The 20,148-nt window shown below is 37.5% G+C and overlaps 1 protein-coding gene across 1 annotated transcript; it reads left to right on the forward strand.

The window, feature by feature from the left end:
• The first annotated feature begins 172 nt into the window (after nucleotides 1-172).
• Nucleotides 173-9,331, forward strand: LOC117325035 (riboflavin biosynthesis protein PYRR, chloroplastic-like). Its single transcript, XM_033880939.1, has 4 exons — nucleotides 173-359; nucleotides 1,558-1,794; nucleotides 4,171-4,322; nucleotides 7,972-9,331. Exons 1-4 carry the CDS (start codon nucleotides 290-292, stop codon nucleotides 8,248-8,250), a joined length of 738 nt encoding a protein of 245 aa, XP_033736830.1. The 5' UTR covers nucleotides 173-289; the 3' UTR covers nucleotides 8,251-9,331.
• Nucleotides 9,332-20,148: the final 10,817 nt, after the last annotated feature.

Below are 20,148 nucleotides of genomic sequence, written 5' to 3' on the forward strand. Positions count from 1 at the left end.
TTTTGGTTTTTTTTTAAGCTTGTCCCAAGTTAGAAGATTTGCTTCAGCTTACTTTTTAAAAAAACACGGTAATAACATGATAGTTTATACAACGATAGAGCTATATCATATAAGATACACGTACAGTAGTGTTTGCTTTTTTTAACCCGGCCATCTTTAACAGTCATTTGCTTCAGGTTTTAGTTAAACATATTCAGTGACTAAGTAGGACAGGTATAGGCCTAACGTCATGATCAGTGTATATAATTAATCATAAATATTGACGTCCAATCGAAGATGCTGAAACTAAATGTTTGTTAGACGAGTGCTGAATTGTGTTCAACGCAATAGAAAAATCAAGATGGCTTCAAACAAAAGGAGTAAGTATAATATAATGTACGCGCGCTTTTAGCTCGCACACTCTACTTTCGTTTTGTGCAGTAGTCATATCTGGCACTACATTTTTATGTTCTTTAATATAAATATGTATGTGGTATTTATATGTAGAGAGAACCTTTGAGTGTTTACTATCTCCTTAAAATAGATTGTTTTTAACTACTTCCGTATATCCTAAAACTTAGGCTCGAGTTTTCTCTGGCCCAGTCACCATGTCTGGTGTAGGGCCAGAGCTCACTACTATATGAAAACGTGGAATTATCCGACACCGTTTGGTGGCGCTAAGAATTTGGTGTGATTACAATAAAATCGGGTGTGACATAACGCCTACCTTACATATATGGATAAATGAGATATTTATTTACCCCAGAACACCCATTTAGTCCCATCTACTAGGTGTTTTATTCTGTCCGTATAGACCCTCGCTTTACGCTAGTCAAAATTTCGTACTGTTGACCCGCCATTTTGTAAGTGACAGCACGACTAACCACCCGAATCGGAACGCAATGGACCGAAAAGACCACATACGCTTTATTGTGTTTTTCTTCTTGCATAGTTTGAATTAAGAAAACTAAGCTTATTATTTCCCAAAACCTGTTAAATTGAATTCAAAAATTCATTATTTATAAATTATAAGGGGTAAAATATATAAAAATAAATGTATTTTTTTCCTTATCGCTCCATCGCGCACTTATTAGGCTAATTAGGCCGCCCGCAACCTACATAGCAATATGGCGTCGAGTCAAGTATGAAATTTTGACTAGCGTGAAACGAGGGTCTATACGGATATAGTAAAATAGTAAAATAGTCCCACAAATTATCTATCTTCTTCACTTTTGCAGAATCAGTAGTTTCAAAATAGTAAGCTAAAAGTGGTTCACAAATTAGTCCTGCACAAACTTTAATACCACTTTTTTACGTTAGGGAAGGGGACTTATTTGAGGATAGATAGTAAATTTTACCCCAGATAATCATACATGCTTATAACCAGATATATTTGGTATTGTTATAACTAAACAAATAAATTTAACAGAAAGAACAATTGAATATAGTTAGCTGTTCATTTGTCAAGAGGAGGCCTATAATTGACTGGAAATTCTGAACAAACACAATCTTTCCTGCGAAAAATTCTAAGAAGTTGGCATGTATATATCAATAAAGCTAAAGTATTTTTTCTTAAAGGTGCCAAAACTGATTCTTTTGAAGACCAAAAACCGTCTTCTGCAAAACAAATGAAACTGGATATGTTTGTGAAGGGGAAGTCTTCAACCACAAAGCTACCTGCAGGAACAAAGAAGGAAGATTTTGAATTTTTCTGGAAGGAAGAATCACCGTTCAGCCAGTTTCACCCTGCTGTGTTTACTGTTGATGGTGTCAAATATAACTGTGCTGAACAATACATGATGCATCAGAAAGCTTGTAAGTCATCCGTTCACTGAGCTATATATAGAGCTATACATGATGCATCAGAAAGCTTGTAAGTCATCCGTTCACTGAGCTATATATAGAGCTATACATGATGCATCAGAAAGCTTGTAAGTCATTCGTTCACTGAGCTATATATAGAGCTATACATGATGCATCAGAAAGCTTGTAAGTCATTCGTTCACTGAGCTATATATAGAGCTATACATGATGCATCAGAAAGCTTGTAAGTCATCCGTTCACTGACCTATATATAGAGCTATACATGATGCATCAGAAAGCTTGTAAGTCATCCGTTCACTGAGCTTTATATAGAGCTATACATGATGCATCAGAAAGCTTGTAAGTCATCCGTTCACTGAGCTTTATATAGAGCTATGCATGATGCATCAGAAAGCTTGTAAGTCATCCGTTCACTGAGCTTTATATAGAGCTATGCATGATGCATCAGAAAGCTTGGAAGTCATTCGTTCACTGAGCTTTATATAGAGCTATATACATGATGCATCAGAAAGCTTGTAAGTCATCCATTCACTGAGCTATATATAGAGCTATACATGATGCATCAGAAAGCTTGTAAGTCATCCGTTCACTGACCTATATATAGAGCTATACATGATGCATCAGAAAGCTTGTAAGTCATCCGTTCACTGAGCTGTATATAGAGTTATACATGATGCATCAGAAAGCTTGTAAGTCATCCATTCACTGAGCTGTATAACGCTTTCTCTCACCATAATGTCTGACTGGCTGTAGAAATTAATGTAATTGGGTGAAAATTGATATAAACATTTATAAGTAGATGTTCAATGTCAAATTATTGATATGATGAATTATTGTATGTTCAATGTCAAATTATTAGCTCACCTGGCCCGAAGGGCCCAGGGGGCCTGGGGGTTGGGGCCCAATAGGGGAATATAGCATATTCTTTAAATCCTTCTTCTTCTGCAGGAATACAGGGATTTGATCCATGTTTGGTCTGATGCATCCTTGGGTGAAGGGGAACCAATTTTGTATAAACGGTTGGTTTGGCCTCCCAGGGGCCTGAGGGGCGGGGCCCAATAGGGGAAATATAGCAAATTCTTTGAAATCCTTCTTCTTCTGTAGGAATAAAGGGATTTGATCCATATTTGGTCTGAACCATCCTTGGGTGGAGGGGAACCAATTTTGTATAAACGGTTGGTCTGGCCCCCGCAGGGGCCTTAAAGGTGGGGCCCAATAGGGGAAATATAGCAAATTCTTTGAAATCCTTCTTCTTCTGTAGAAATGAAGGGATTTGATTCATATTTGGTCTGAAGCATCCTTGGGTGAAGGGGAACCAATTTTGTATAAACGGTGGGTCTGGCCCCCCAGGGGCCTCAGGGGCGGGGCCCAATAGGGGAAATAGAGATTAGTCTTTAAATCGCTACTTGTCATAAAGTTTTAAATGGATTTTAACTAAATTTGGTCAGGAACATTCTTGGGAGAAGGGGAACTGAGTTTGTATAAATTTTTACTCTGAACCCCCAGGGGCCTGAGGGGCGGGGCCCATAGGGAAAATAGGGATTAATCCTTTAAATTGCTATTTATCATCAAGTTATGAATGGTTTTGAACCAAATTTGGTCTGGAATATCCTTGGGGGAAGGGGGAAAGAGTTTGTATAAATATTGACTCTGACCCCCTTTGTGCCTAAAGGATGGGGCCAAATAGGGTAAATAGATATTTGTCTTTATATCACTACTAGTCATAAAGTTCTAAATGGAAATCAACCAAATTTGACCAGGAACATCGTTTGGGGAAGGGGGAAAGTGTTTGTATAATTTTTTTATTCTGACTCCAAGGGGCCAAAGGGGCAGGGCCCAATAGGGGAAATAGAGGAAATTCCTTAAATCACTACTAGTCATAAAGTTATGAATGGATTTGAACCCAATTTGGTCAGAAACATCCTTGGTGAAAGGGGAACAGATTTTGCAAAAATGGTTACTTTGACCCTCTATCCCATAACTATGTATGGCATCGCTGGACGTTAAGGGATAAACACAATTCTTATGTAAAAATAGGCCCAAGGGTCTTTCCCCACCCTAAGAGACTTAGTTTCTTTAAGCACAATTATGTTGTAAAATAATCTGTAGGGTCTTTCAGTCCCTTAGAGAGTATGTGTACACCCAAATTGAACATGAACATTATTTTGACATTTGGTCAAATCCAACCAGGTGAGCGATACAGGCCCCATGGGCCTCTTGTTGATATGATGAATTATTGTATGTTCAATGTCAAATAAGGTACATGTTTATGTTGTACATCAAAATATAGGCTACTGTAATCATGTGTGCTAAAAATACTGAAGTCTACTTGGATTAAATTCCCCATAATTTTGTCTTTTTATTCAGTGACCTTCAAAGATGATGAAAATGCTAAGGCTATAATGAAGGCAGCAAAGGCATTCTCACAGAAGAAATTGGGTCGTAAAGTCAGGAACTTTGTCCCAGATATCTGGAGTGCCAAGTGTGTGGATGTTGTTAAAAAGGGAAACATCGCTAAGGTATGATATAAGGCTGGGTCACAATACAAATAATCCACCCCTTGTGACAAGGTATAATAAGGCTGGGTCACAATACAAACAATCCACCCCTTGTAACACAAAATGGCAGTAGACATGTATATATATAACACAAGATGGCTGTTGACAGGTATATATAACACAAGATGGCAGTAGACAGGTATATATATAACACAAGATGGCAGTAGACCGGTATATATTTTACAAAAGTTGGCAGTAGACAGGTATATATATAATATATAACACAAGATGTCAGTAGACAGGTATATATATAACACAAGATGGCAGTAGACCGGTATATATTTAACACAAGATGGCAGTAGACAGGTATATATATAACACAAGATGGCAGTAGACAGGTATATATATAACACAAGATGGCAGTAGACAGGTATATATATAACACAAGATGGCAGTAGACAGGTATATATTTAACACAAGATGGCAGTAGACAGGTATATATATAACACAAGGTGGCAGTAGACAGGTATATATATAACACAAGATGGCAGTAGACAGGTATATATTTAACACAAGATGACAGTAGACAGGTATATATTTAACACAAGATGGCAGTAGACAGGTATATATATAACACAAGATGGCAGTAGACCGGTATATATTTTACAAAAGTTGGCAGTAGACAGGTATATATATAATATATAACACAAGATGTCAGTAGACAGGTATATATATAACACAAGATGGCAGTAGACCGGTATATATTTAACACAAGATGGCAGTAGACAGGTATATATTACACAAGATGGCAGTAGACAGGTATATATTTAACACAAGATGGCAGTAGACAGGTATATATATAACGCAAGGTGGCAGTAGACAGGTATATATATAACACAAAATGGCAGTAGACAGGTATATATAACACAAGATGACAGTAGACAGGTGTATATCTAACACAAGATGGCAGTAGACAGGTATATATATAACACAAGATGGCAGTAGACAGGTATATATATATAACACAAGGTGGCAGTAGACAGGTATATATATAACACAAGATGACAGTAGACAGGTGTATATATAACACAAGATGGCAGTAGACAGGTATATATATAACACAAGATGGCAGTAGACAGGTATATATAACACAAGATGGCAGTAGACAGGTGTATATCTAACACAAGATGGCAGTAGACAGGTATATATATAACACAAGATGGCAGTAGACAGGTATATATAACACAAGATGGCAGTAGACAGGTGTATATATAACACAAGATGGCAGTAGACAGGTATATATATAACACAAGATGGCAGTAGACAGGTATATATAACACAAGATGGCAGTAGACAGGTGTATATCTAACACAAGATGGCAGTAGACAGGTATATATATAACACAAGATGGCAGTAGACAGGTATATATAACACAAGATGGCAGTAGACAGGTATATATATAACACAAGATGGCAGTAGACAGGTATATATATAACACAAGATGGCAGTAGACAGGTGTATATATAACACAAGATGGCAGTAGACAGGTGTATATCTAACACAAGATGGCAGTAGACAGGTATATATAACACAAGATGGCAGTAGACAGGTATATATAACACAAGATGGCAGTAGACAGGTATATATATAACACAAGATGGCAGTAGACAGGTATATATATAACACAAGATGGCAGTAGACAGGTATATATATAACACAAGATGGCAGTAGACAGGTGTATATATAACACAAGATGGCAGTAGACAGGTGTATATCTAACACAAGATGGCAGTAGACAGGTATATATAACACAAGATGGCAGTAGACAGGTATATATATAACACAAGATGGCAGTAGACAGGTATATATATAACACAAGATGGCAGTAGACAGGTGTATATATAACACAAGATGGCAGTAGACAGGTGTATATCTAACACAAGATGGCAGTAGACAGGTATATATATAACACAAGATGGCAGTAGACAGGTATATATAACACAAGATGGCAGTAGACAGGTATATATATAACACAAGATGGCAGTAGACAGGTGTATATCTAACACAAGATGGCAGTAGACAGGTATATATATAACACAAGATGGCAGTAGACAGGTATATATAACACAAGATGGCAGTAGACAGGTATATATATAACACAAGATGGCAGTAGACAGGTATATATATAACACAAGATGGCAGTAGACAGGTATATATATAACACAAGATGGCAGTAGACAGGTGTATATATAACACAAGGTGGTAGTAGACAGGTGTATATATAACACAAGATGGCAGTAGACAGGTATATATAACACAAGATGGCAGTAGACAGGTATATATATAACACAAGATGGCAGTAGACAGGTATATATAACACAAGATGGCAGTAGACAGGTATATATAACACAAGATGGCAGTAGACAGGTATATATATAACACAAGATGGCAGTAGACAGGTATATATAACACAAGGTGGTAGTAGACAGGTATATATAACACAAGATGGCAGTAGACAGGTATATATAACACAAGATGGCAGTAGACAGGTATATATATAACACAAGGTGGCAGTAGACAGGTATATATATAACACAAGATGGCAGTAGACAGGTATATATAACACAAGATGGCAGTAGACAGGTATATATAACACAAGATGGCAGTAGACAGGTGTATATATAACACAAGATGGCAGTAGACAGGTATATATATAACACAAGATGGCAGTAGACAGGTATATATATAACACAAGGTGGCAGTAGACAGGTATATATAACACAAGATGGCAGTAGACAGGTATATATATAACACAAGATGGCAGTAGACAGGTATATATAACACAAGTTGGCAGTAGACAGGTATATATAACACAAGATGACAGTAGACAGGTATATATATAACACAAGATGGCAGTAGACAGGTGTATATATAACACAAGATGGCAGTAGACAGGTATATATATAACACAAGATGGCAGTAGACAGGTATATATATAACACAAGGTGGCAGTAGACAGGTATATATATAACACAAGATGGCAATAGACAGGTGTATATAACACAAGATGGCAGTAGACAGGTATATATATAACACAAGATGACAGTAGACAGGTATATATATAACACAAGATGGCAGTAGACAGGTATATATAACACAAGATGGCAGTAGACAGGCATATATATAACACAAGATGGCAGTAGACAGGTATATATATAACACAAGGTGGCAGTAGACAGGTATATATATAACACAAGATGGCAGTAGACAGGTATATATATAACACAAGATGGCAGTAGACAGGTATATATATAACACAAGGTGGCAGTAGACAGGTATATATATAACACAAGATGGCAGTAGACAGATGTCTGTTGTCATATCATGTGGTACTCCTGTTATACTCGCACAGTATTCTCATATGGAATTTTACATATCTAAGGCATCACAACAAATATTTCTAGTGTCAGGCTAATGTATACTAGCATATATAGGGCATACAAGTATACTTCTCAACTTGTTTCTAAACACTTACGTGTACATTTTTAATTTGTTGAAAATATTTCAAAGATGTTATTATATTAATCAAGTCTTGACAAATTCAACTTCAGAACTTGTGGTTTACAATGTTTAAAATATCTGTTGGTTATTTTTATTTCTTTTTTGACAGTTTTCCCAAAACAGCCATCTCCGAAAGAAACTGCTGGATACTTATCCAAAGATCATGGTGGAAGCAAGTCCTATGGATCGTATCTGGGGAATCGGCCTCGCATCAGGCAACAAACTTGCTTGGAACAAAAACACATGGAAGGGTAAAAATCTCCTTGGCTATGCACTGACAGATGTTCGCCAGACCTTGATGAACAGTGAAAATAAAAACAAAGAGAGTAGTTCAGATGATGGCAACAGTGATACCATTGAAGATGATACAAGCACAGATGAAAATTGATTGCTTACAAATTAAAGCTTAGGTGCAATAGTTGTAGTTTTGTATGCTAGATTAAAACTGCAACAATGCATGTACATACAATATTTTCTAGTCTGAAAGGAAATCTGATGAACTTTTTTTAAAGTAAATTCTGTATAGAGTTTTCCTATGCTTTCTTTTACAAATTCCAATCCTACTTTTATTTCTAAATCTTGATGTAAAATTATAAAATCTTCTGGTGGGAAAATAGGTGTAACATTTAAATGAGCAATGATTAGGAAAATCATTATCCAGATACATTTTCAGAATGTTGTACACTAGAATCTGATTTACCTGTTAAATCAGTAAAATCAAAATCATAACTTCTTATGGATCTATACTACATGTAACAACAGACTTCTTGTTCCTGTCAAATTAGAGAATTTTGAATAATAAAAAAAAAATGATGCCTGTACTTGATTTTTAGGTCATCTGAGTCTAATTGCCTTTAGTCTGCCATTGTGTGTCTGTAAACATTTTTACATAATCAACTTCTCAGAACCTGCAGAAACCTTCCATGGTTGAAGGTCAACCAAAATTGTGAAGTATATGGTCTCCACCCTCCAGAGGATTGAGAGGTGGGGCAAAAAGAGGTCAAATTTACTGAAATTTCAAAAATCAATACTCTTCATAGTAAAGTTACTTTACCAAAATTGTGAATTTCACCACCCTTAGGTGGCCCGTTTGCCCGTGGGGAGGGGATAAACTTTACTATAGTTTATACAATGTATAGAGAAATCACATTTTTGACTATCATTTGTTGAATTTCTTTTGGAATTAATTCTAACTTCGTATGGGATGGTAGGGTGGTGGTATACATATGTCGGCCTGACTGACCCCCATAGACTGATGGATGGGGCATAAAAGGGTAAAACGGCCTGAAATTTTTCAGAACTAAGGTGACTGTTAAGGCCCATGGATCTTGTGTCTTACTTGTGGTCACTGTTAATTGTGCTACATACATGGAGATATTACAATACATATGTAGATGTGAGTTTTAATGCATACGGAAATTGTGTTATATCTTATCTACTTTTAGCAAAAAATAAATTGTCTTCATTTACCTCATTGTATGTCATCTTTGATAACATTAAAGTGTCATTAGAAACTCATGTTATTAGCTCACCTGGTCCAAATGACCAATGTGAGCTTATACCAAACAGTGGTGTTCGTCGTCTGCGGTCCATCATCCGCTTCTTCACCGCTGATCAGACTTTAACAAATGTGACTGGGATTCAAATTTATTCAAATGATGGGGCTGACACCCCAGGGGCTTGAGGGGCGGGGCCAAAAGGCGTCCATTTGGCAATGTTGATATTAACCACTTCTTCTCTGGAACTAAGCAATGTATGCAATTGATATTTTAGTGGCAACATCCCTAGGTGGTTGGGATTCAAATTTATTCAAAATGTTAAAATCTTAAAACGACTTCTCATTCATCAAAAAGCCCAGATACCTGAGATTAGGCATGTTGGGATGAAGAAAAACCAAGTTTCTTCAAATGAATGACCTTAACTTACTTTCAACGTCACAGTAAAATATCTTAAAACCTTAAACAACTTCTCATCTCAATAACCAAGAAACCCTTTGGGCTTGTACCTTGCTGGGATGAATGACCTTATATTCAGGGTCAAGGCTAAGGAGTCAGACTTGCTCAAGACCATTTTTAGAACAACTTCTTCTGAAGCCTCAAAAGACTTAGAATGATGAAATTCGGCCTGTGATATGCTGGGAGATATTGTTTGTTGCCAACTGCAGTCATGCAATATGTATACTCATTGAAAATACTAGTGGCAAAAACCTTCAATGTTCAAATTGATACAGTTATTTATTGAGTGTAAACAAGATCAAAGAATTAAGTCTTTTAGACAAAGGGCCTGTTTCCAAAATGGCCCCTTCTCTGATTCAAAATTTCCTGCTGGTGGTGCATTGCCCATGTCGTTGTGGTCACAAATCTATAAAGTATAAAGATGTACCTTTCAGAAGCTGTCCAAGTGTTGATAAAATGTGCATGTTATGTAAAATATTAATGAAAATCTAATCAAATGATGGTCACCGTAAAGAATACATTCATGGCATGATTGTGACAAAAAATCATGTTTCCATCGCGCCATTTGGCTGTTTTATGGAAGAAACAATCTCAAAAATGCCATTTTCGATAACATTTTAGACACAAAAACTGTGTTTTTTAGAGAATACACCCTTTTATGGGCGTTGGATGCAAACCAATTTCTATCCTATTAAACAGTACGTAATATGCTATTGATGAGAGGAAAAATCATCAACATGTAAGTGGTGGAACATTTTCAAATCTTGGGTTGAATTAGCCTATGGTTGAATTGCCGATTTTCGACTTTGTTTAGATAATTAACAAAAACACGAGAGTATTTGCTCGGTATGTTGAGAATATGTACACAGATATGAAAAAAAGTGAGAGAAACACTTTTTCATTAAAAAAAAATCCAAGATGGCTACTTCACAAGTCCCCGTGGTTGAAGACATTGGCTGACAAATAGGCAGAACAACAAACAAAACGTGTTCCTTATGATTTTGGTTGGTTTTCGCATTTACGGGAGTGTTCATAGCTACGGGCGATTGTATAATACCTATATTTATAAGTTTGGTTAGTCACATGGTAACGGGGATCTTTCATATCGAGCCCCAAACATACTTTCGACATATGCACTCCGTTGCCGCATGGAAAACTATTTCAAGTTTTGTCGGAATTTCTTCACCTGTGGTTGTAATGGTCGAGGGTTTTCCAGCGCCCTGTAATACCCAAGGTAGTACAAGATACTGGAGATGTGCGCACACATTCCCGTCGTTCTCTCTCCAACTGGGCACTGGCAGTAGTAGTCCTTTATTGGGGCCTCATCATCGGGTGAAACGGTGAACCGTATCCAAACGTTATATTTCGTTTGGCTTTTGTGTCGAGAATGTATTTGACATCGGAGAAGGTCTGGGGAGTGCTGGTAAAGCCACAACTCATAGTCTCCGTCATCACTTAAATGTTCGGCGATGTAACCAGGAGCCAGAGATATCTGATACGTTCCACACGTAATGGTTCTCAAGTAATCGAGATCGAGACGGGGAAGCAGTACGGAAGATGCATCCATCTTGACAAACTCGGACCTTGCCCGTCTAGATAGATCCGGATCTGTCTTGACTCTCTGAGCTAAACCATTCGGTGTTGTCAAACGGTCCTTCATACGTTCAGCCATTAGCCTATCTTTGGCATCTCTCTCTGGAGATCTCTGGTAGATCGGTCCTCTAATACCATTCAGACAGGCTGTGACGGTTCGAAGCAAAGCCTCGATGACATTGATAAAGCTTTTAGACACCAATTGCGTTCGGAAGAACGTCCAGTGTTTCAGACGACCATGATAGGATTCCACAATCCACCTCGATTTGGTGATAGTTCTGTCAAGATTTGCTTGGACGTCAGAATGTTGACTTTGAACGGGTTTCAGGTATGACGGCATGCTAGCATTGAGGCCAGAGGCTTCGAGAACTAGTAGGACATCTCTAAAACCTCGGTCAACGACAACATTGTCATCTGGTTGTAGCCAAGTAACTAGCTTGTCCATGACTTTTTTTGTAATTGTAGCATCATTTTCGCTGCCAGTGAATGGTCCTACTGTGTCCAGAATGTAGCCATCTGATAAGGCGATGCTCATGAATTTGAGATAGTTTCTCTTCTTCTGGCCACAGTAGGACATTCTCTGGAGCTTGTGGTTGGAGCTTTTCTGGATATAAATATAGGTGCCATCTAATATGGCAGTGGCTTTATCTCCAAAAAATGCTTCTGAAAAGACAGTATTGTGCCCGAGCAACTATTCTCTTGTCAAGTGATCCGGACCTAGAAATTGAGGGACTATCGATGTGTCTAATGCCTGTACTATGGAGTGGAAAGTTTTGGACACACTTGACTTGGAAATTCCAAAAAGAGAAGAACACTGACTCCAGGAAATGTCGGTTTTCAGTTTTACCCAGAACAGTAATAGAGCATCGTGTGTAGTCTTGGTATATATACCAGATGAAAGATTTGGGGAACAGTGCGAGTGGATTTCGAGGAACTGATCTTTGGACCAACCTGTCCAGGCCATGCATGCCGAGTCATCAAGAGAAGAAAAGCTTATTGCAAACGCAGACTGGTTCTGTGAAAGGACGTGCAACACCTCTAGGAGGTCATTAATTATTTCGGACGATTTTGATGGTAACTGAGATTCCAAGGAACCTCTACCATCAAGGACAACCTCTGTAGACGGATCTAAGTCGTTACCAATAAGGTGAATGGAGCAGACGCGGGATGAGGTGGGACACCACAGTTTGTGTGAATAGATCAGGTGATGTCTTGCACGTTTTGGTAAGACTGATGATTTTGTTCCATTTATTGCAAAGGTAACAAGACAGAGACAGCATTTTTTGTGTGAAGATGATCCATTCAAAAGATCATGAAGGGTCAGCAACGGCAGGATGTGGGACGGGGAGTCGTCTTCTTCCTCTATTTCCTGGTTCTGCTCGGGTTCAGGTTCAGGCTGATTTTTGTTCCCAAGATACTTCATGTAGTACTTCTGGCAAATAAGTGCTTGTTCCTTTGCTGACATCAATCCTTGTTGCACCAGCGTATCTAGGAGCCATTTATATTGTGGACTATTTACATTGCGTGCACTTCTGTTCTTATTGCCACTACGTTTCTTGAAGTATAGTTGACAGCCTTCTCCAACACATTTACCCTCCATCTTGAAACAATAACGATTGGTTTATGAAGCCACACGATCAGAAAATTCAAAAGAGGACAACTTGAGATAGAACAGTATTCATGTATCAGGGTGTCCTCAGTGTAAATCTTTATATCGATACTGTTTATTTAGTCGTTAGATATCATAAAACTGTCATGAAAATATCCGCTTTGATATTCAATATACAATTTTGTATATAATAAGCTATATAATAGGGTTTCAGACAAGGTTGTTACTCATTTCCCCTTTTCTTTCAATTTACAACCACATTCAGGCGGCGATATGAGAACGTTCCACCACATGGAATTAGCTGATGTTTGGTACACATATGAAACAAGTAAAGCTCTATCCGATTTTGTGATGGAAATTTGCACCCAAAGCTATATAACGGGAGAAAATTGCAATTTTATGGCATTTTTCTTCATAATTGTGTCTCTGCAAGTGCATTTTCATCCGAGAAAATTTTTGTTTTATGTTTTATGAATAAACACGATGTTTTGGAAATATTTATCAAAAGAAATTTATACTATGTTGCGAATTACAATTTCGAGATAACCTTCTTTTATTTACGACCTTATGTCTTTGATGCTCAAAATGACGACTTTATAAAAAATACATTTTCACTGACATTATGAAATCTGGGTGTCGGAAAGGTGTAAAATTATTCTTCGGAAAAGAAAAAAAACTGTAGTTGAGCTAGATAAGAAATTATACGGGGGCAGGCTCCTATGGAGAATTAACATTACTGGAAACAGGCCCTTTATTTTCGAAGCCAATAAGATCTGATCTGTACATATTTAACCTGTACTCCACTTTGTATTGGTATTGCTGTTTTATACCTATAGCATGTATTGTGTTGTTTATAACATGAACTTAATTACGGGCCGTATGTCAATAAAGAAATCATACTACCCGTATGTCATCAATGTATGTTAACCTACATGTATATACGGTATATCTGGTAATTAAACCCACAATTATCAACTATCAGTGACTTCTCCTTTACAAAACAAGCTCATAACTTAAGAAATACATGATTCACCTTAACCATAATCGACCTGTTATCCAGTGTATGTCACTTTTTAATAAAGTGAAATGTTTTTCAGTCTGACTGTGTCAGAAATCTAAGAATTGTGACATCGCATAATAAGGACAATGACGTTTTGTCACGGATTGAAAATATATGATTTTGCCCTCCACATTTTGAGCTTGAAATCTGTCCAATCATAGGTTTTCATTTATGTGATAAAAAAAAAAGTATTTTAATTTTAAGGCTCATAAAAATTAACATAATGACAACACTCTGGGAGGTTAAATTATTTAAGATGAACACTATACCCAAGAATTTCAGGAAACGCAGCAGGGACATGGTCAAGGTCAAGATGGACAAATGCAGTTTTCACATTCCCTTTGTGTCCTTAGTATGTCCCTATCAGGTCCACTCAGCGTCCAACATATGTCCACTAATTCCTATTATGTCCCTACCAGGTCCTCTCCGTGTCCAACATGTGTCCACTAATTCCTATTATGTCCCTATCAGGTCCCCTCCGTGTCCAACGTATGTCCACTAATTCCTATTATGTCCCTATCAGGTCCTCTCCGTGTCCAACATGTGTCCACTAATTCCTATTATGTCCCTATCAGGTCCACTCAGCGTCCAACATATGTCCACTAATTCCTATTATGTCCCTATCGGGTCCTCTCCGTGTCCAACGTATGTCCACTAATTCCTATTATGTCCCTATCAGGTCCTCTCGGGGTGTCCAACATATGTCCACTAATTCCTATTATGTCCCTATCAGGTCCTCTCCGTGTCCAACATGTGTCCACTAATTCCTATTATGTCCCTATCAGGTCCTCTCCGTGTCCAACATGTGTCCACTAATTCCTATTATGTCCCTATCAGGTCCTCTCCGTGTCCAACGTATGTCCACTAATTCCTATTATGTCCCTATCAGGTCCTCTCGGGGTGTCCAACATATGTCCACTAATTCCTATTATGTCCCTATCAGGTCCTCTCCGTGTCCAACATGTGTCCACTAATTCCTATTATGTCCCTATCAGGTCCACTTAGCGTCCAACATATGTCCACTAATTCCTAGTATGTCCCTATCAGGTCCTCTCCGTGTCCAACATATGTCCACTAATTCCTAACACACGTATGTACATGTACATCAATCCAAAGGTGCTATCACTAAGCCCTTTAATTAAATGTCTTTCTACCCGAGGCACAATGTGTGTAGGACGCACCTACCATGTTCTCAATGCCTTCGTCAACTTATGAATAAGTACTTTGTTGAACCTCTTATTGCAGCGTTTAGTGTAATAAGAGTTACAACGCTGGTTGATGTGCTGCTTTTTTTCTGTCATTAAGCGATTTAACGGCCAAAGGTGAGGTTCCAGCTTACGTTAAAAATTCCAATTTCTTTCAAACCTTACAGTATTAAGAAAAAGTAACTTGCCAGGGAAGATTGCTTTGTAATGAAAAGACAATTTTTATAGTGAAATGTGAACATTTGCTCCGACTGACCAAATTGTGCGGAGGTGTTTGAAATAGCCGTGCAGTATATATATAGACCACTGAAATATCGCTGCGGTCCGTGCACTGAATTAAAAATAAACAAGAATTCCACGGAAGTGGATGTGTCGCCTGCACAGCTAGCTAGGATTTGAATTTAAAAGCAAGCAAGCACTTTCTATAAGAAAGCAATGCATAAAGTTTGAGTTTGATTGGCCCTAGGGATCTTAAGTTATGCAAGCAAACTATTTTCTATTTATAGTAGCAAGGACCTTTGACCTTTGAACCTGAAAAGCAATCATAAGCAAGCACTTTTGGTAAGGAAGCACTGTGTGAGGTTTGAGTTTGATTGGCCGAAGGGAACTTGAGTTATTGCATGGAAACCAATTTTCTATTAATAATAACAGTGACCCTGACCTTTGACCTTTGAACCTAAAAAGCAATCCCAGGCAAGCACTTTTGGTAAGGAAGCACTGTGTGAAGTTTGAGTTTGATTGGCCGAAGGTAACTAAAGTTAATGCATTGAAACCAATTTTCTATTAATAGAAACAGTGACCTTGACCTTTGACCTTTGAACCTGAAAAGCAATCCCAAGGAAGAACTTTTGGTAAGGAAGCACTGTATGAAGTTTGAGTTTGATTGGCCAAAGGAAACTCAAGTCATTGCACGGAAACCATTGTGCGAACGCCGACGCCGACATAGTAATACCTATATGTCACCTTTTCAAGGCGACACAATGAACACTTTTCCTTAGCTGACCTATATATATACTTTCTACCGCTTCAGAATAGAGACCTCCATGTTCACAGCTTAGAATACGGAACGCCGACAGGTTCAAAATTCGAACTGCTTATTTTTGTGTCGCTTTGAAAAGGTGACATATAGGTATTACTATGTCGGCGTTGGTGTTGGCGGCGGCGTCGTCTGCACAATGGTTTAGTCTGTCCAGTTTTTCATGAAATCGTTCATCAAATTCATGCCGAGTTGATTTTTTGTTTAATGTATGACTATAAGTAAAATGCGCCGACTAAAGATTACATGCCATGCCGACTTTAGGCTACGACGATCCTAATGTCGTCACTACAGACTTACCTCTATATACATATATGTTGCAGTAACCCTTCACTTCTTATATAGAAACAGAAACTACAGAAGGGAACCAGAGGAATTTTGCTACAAAATTGTATACGGTACCATATCATATCTGGAATGTATACACGATAATCGTCGGAAATTCGATCGCTACTGACGACTTTATGTCCTCGTACGTTATTTTTGCCTGGTCGACTGGAAACTGTACTTGTTTTTCCCCGGTGGCAGCTAGTGTTGCCTGGTCCGCTGGAACACTACTTGTTGTTTCTCCCAATTCTTACTTTTTTTCTTCGGAGTTCGGACTAATCTTCAATTGATTCCAACTCTCATTTACAGTGTATGACGGTTGTAATATCTCTTTCCAATTTGTATTTCCTAATACCTCATTAATCATTGTATAGTTAGCTTCTTTAACATGTTTTCATTTTCCGTTTCAAACTTACCAAGGTTTTTTTTCTGTAGGCGTTTTCGGGTCGTTAATAAGCCCCGTTCCCAAATGAAATTATTTCATATTGAAGCTAGCCAAATTCCCAAAGTTTGCAGTTTACATCCGAAAAGAATCTTTCCCAATTCACCATTATTCTTCCCAAATTTTTAAATACCAGTGATAAAAAAGCACTGCTTACGTTAATATTACATAATACATTGAAGAATATCATGCAATAATCCCTTTTGCCTAGTGTACTCTGGTAATCTACTGGTGAGAGAGAGTTTTCATGTGTGGATTGTCCATTCCTCGCCAACTAGCTGGTTGGTTTATATGTTCGAAGAGTTTCCCAGTTCATTCCTTGATTGAAATCTAACAAGTTCTCGTGCCCTTTTCCCTGGATCTGCGTCTTCCAATAACTCCAGCAAAGCGTAATTATTCTCATCAGATGGTGGGCTGTTCACTAGACATAGAAGAATCGAATTTGTCTTTTTAATTCCAGTTTGTAAGAATATGTTTTCTAGAAATGGCATGATCATATACAAGCAGCCGTAAACAAAGCGAATCGAATGGGAGCCGTCAGAAGATCATACACAAACTTGGATAAAAATCGTTCTGCTTACTGTATAAGGCTTTAGTTCGACCCCATTTGGAATATGGAACATGGATTTATATGGAAATCATACAAACAACAGGACATTGATCTGCTTGAAAACGTTCAACGGCGAGCTACGGAATTACAACCGGAATGACAGATATTTCGTATTCTTGAAGAACGCAAGCGTCGCCTTAAACTCCCTGTCGTTACTTTATAAATCGTCGTACTAGGGGGGGCATAACTGAAGATTTATGGAACGCCAAATTAACATATATTCAATTAATTGAACCTCTCTTCAAATAATTGAAGATAGGTTCAATTAAATTAAAAATAGGTTCAATTCAATTAGAGATAGGTTCAATTCAATTAGAGATAGGTACAATTCAATTGAACATAGGTACACTTCTATTAAAGATAGGTCTAAATCAGACTAATTTAACCTATCTTCAATTGATTTGAATTGAACCTATTTTTAATTTAATTGAACCTATCTTCAATTATTTGAAGATAGGTTCAATTAATTGTACCTATCTTTAATTATTTAAAGATAGGTACAATTTAACCTATTGTTGTGAAACAGCATTGTATTGTAGGTACGGTTCCGAGGATTCCGGGTAGTTGTCCTCCGGAAGGCCTCGTTCCTTTATATTACCTATGTTTTAGCCCTCAGTTATCGGTTAGACCTCAGAGCAATACAGACGTTTATTCCTGTCGTTGCTGTTCTGTCTGACAACATCGTCATACAGATACGATAACTCAATCTTGCCATGTTACACCACTCGATTTCACAACACTATCTTTAATTAAATTGAACCTATCTCTAATTGAATTGACCCATATCTCTAATTGTAATTTCAGGTCAAATTCAGGTCATTTTCTAGCAATAACAGGCTATTTTTTTAAATTATAGGGAACATTTCATGTTATACATTGTTGGAAAGGTCTTTACAAATAGAGTTAAATGGTGAAAAAATGAAGACTCTACCTTCAAAATTGACAGAGTTGTGGCACTTTGAAATGTAGGAAAAACAACTTGGTTCTGCCATCAAAGGATACTTTCCTATTTCTTCAAAAAATAAGGCAACTATCTTCAGGAAGATGTGTTTATTGTTAAATTTCAAGTCAATATAATTGTAACGAGAAATATCTTTAAACAAGAGGCCCAAAGGGCCTTAACGGTCACCTGAGATTTGAAATATTTCGGCCAACTAAATTGACCCTTTTTGGCCCCACCCATCAGTCCTAATGGGGTCAGTCTATGAAGAGTATTTGATTCTAACATATAGTAGATAAGAAGATTTTTGAAATTTCAGTCAATTTGACCCTTTTTGGCCCCGCCCACCAGCCCCTGAGGGTCAACTAGGGCCAACATGTACATAACATCAAACTGTAATCCCATGATGATAATTTGAACAAAGTTAGAATGAATTCCAATACAAATCCAACAAATAATAGTCAAAAATGTGATTTCCCTATATAAACTATAGTAAAGTTTACCCCCTCCCCAGGGGCAAACGTGAGACCCCAGGGTCATGAAATTCACAATTTTGGTAAAGCACCTTAAGACCCTTCCATCTATGAAGAGTATTTGATTCTACCATATCTGAGAGTAGAGAAGAAGATTCTTGAAGTTTTAGTCAATTTGACCCTTTTTGGCCCCACCCCTCAGGCCCCTGGGGGCTGGGGACCATATAATTCACAATTTTGGTTGACCTTCAGCCATAGAAACTTTCTGCCAAATTTCATTGAATTTTGTTAAGTGGTTTTCTGCCAAATTTCATTGAATTTTGTTAAGTGGTTTTGGAGAAGAAGTCGAAAATGTAAAAAGTTTACGGACGCACGACGGACGACGACGGACAAAAGGCGATTAGAATAGGTCACTTGAGACTTCGTCTCAGGTGACCTAAAAAGATAAACGACATAGTTTTAATGCTGGTGGTTATCATGTAAAACTGATGGTGAAATAAATTTACGAACTAAGTGTTTTAGCACGAATAACTAAATCATATCAGTTTGAATAATTTTTGGTAATAATAAGACTGCATTTGAATAAGGAATATAATTTATAATATCTATAATTTATAATTATGAAAATGGAAATATATTTGATTATTGAATTGATTTCTTTGTGAAAAAAATGAGTCAAGTGCAATCTGAATCTACATTTAATTTAAAGAACATACTTTTATATTATTACCATCCATTAAAACTAGAGATCACCACTCAAATTGACGACTTTTTCGTGTTAAAACGCTTGATTAATAGGCCTACTGTACGTTTTTATATTCCATAAGTAGTAAACTACGACTACTAGATTAGAGTTATCCCCTTCGAAAATCATGGCGCATTACATTTCAGTGTGGAATACTCATCTTCTTTGACCCTGCGCACGGTTGCGCTTCATTCTAAAGTTTTGACAGTTATGTTTTCTGAAAGAAAAGTGCCCTAGGTTTCATAATATCACTGTCAAGGGGGTGTCACAAAGGGTAAGTAAGGAAATATT

Source organism: Pecten maximus, chromosome 4 (genome assembly GCF_902652985.1).
Source record: "Pecten maximus chromosome 4, xPecMax1.1, whole genome shotgun sequence".
NCBI lineage: Eukaryota > Metazoa > Mollusca > Bivalvia > Pectinida > Pectinidae > Pecten > Pecten maximus.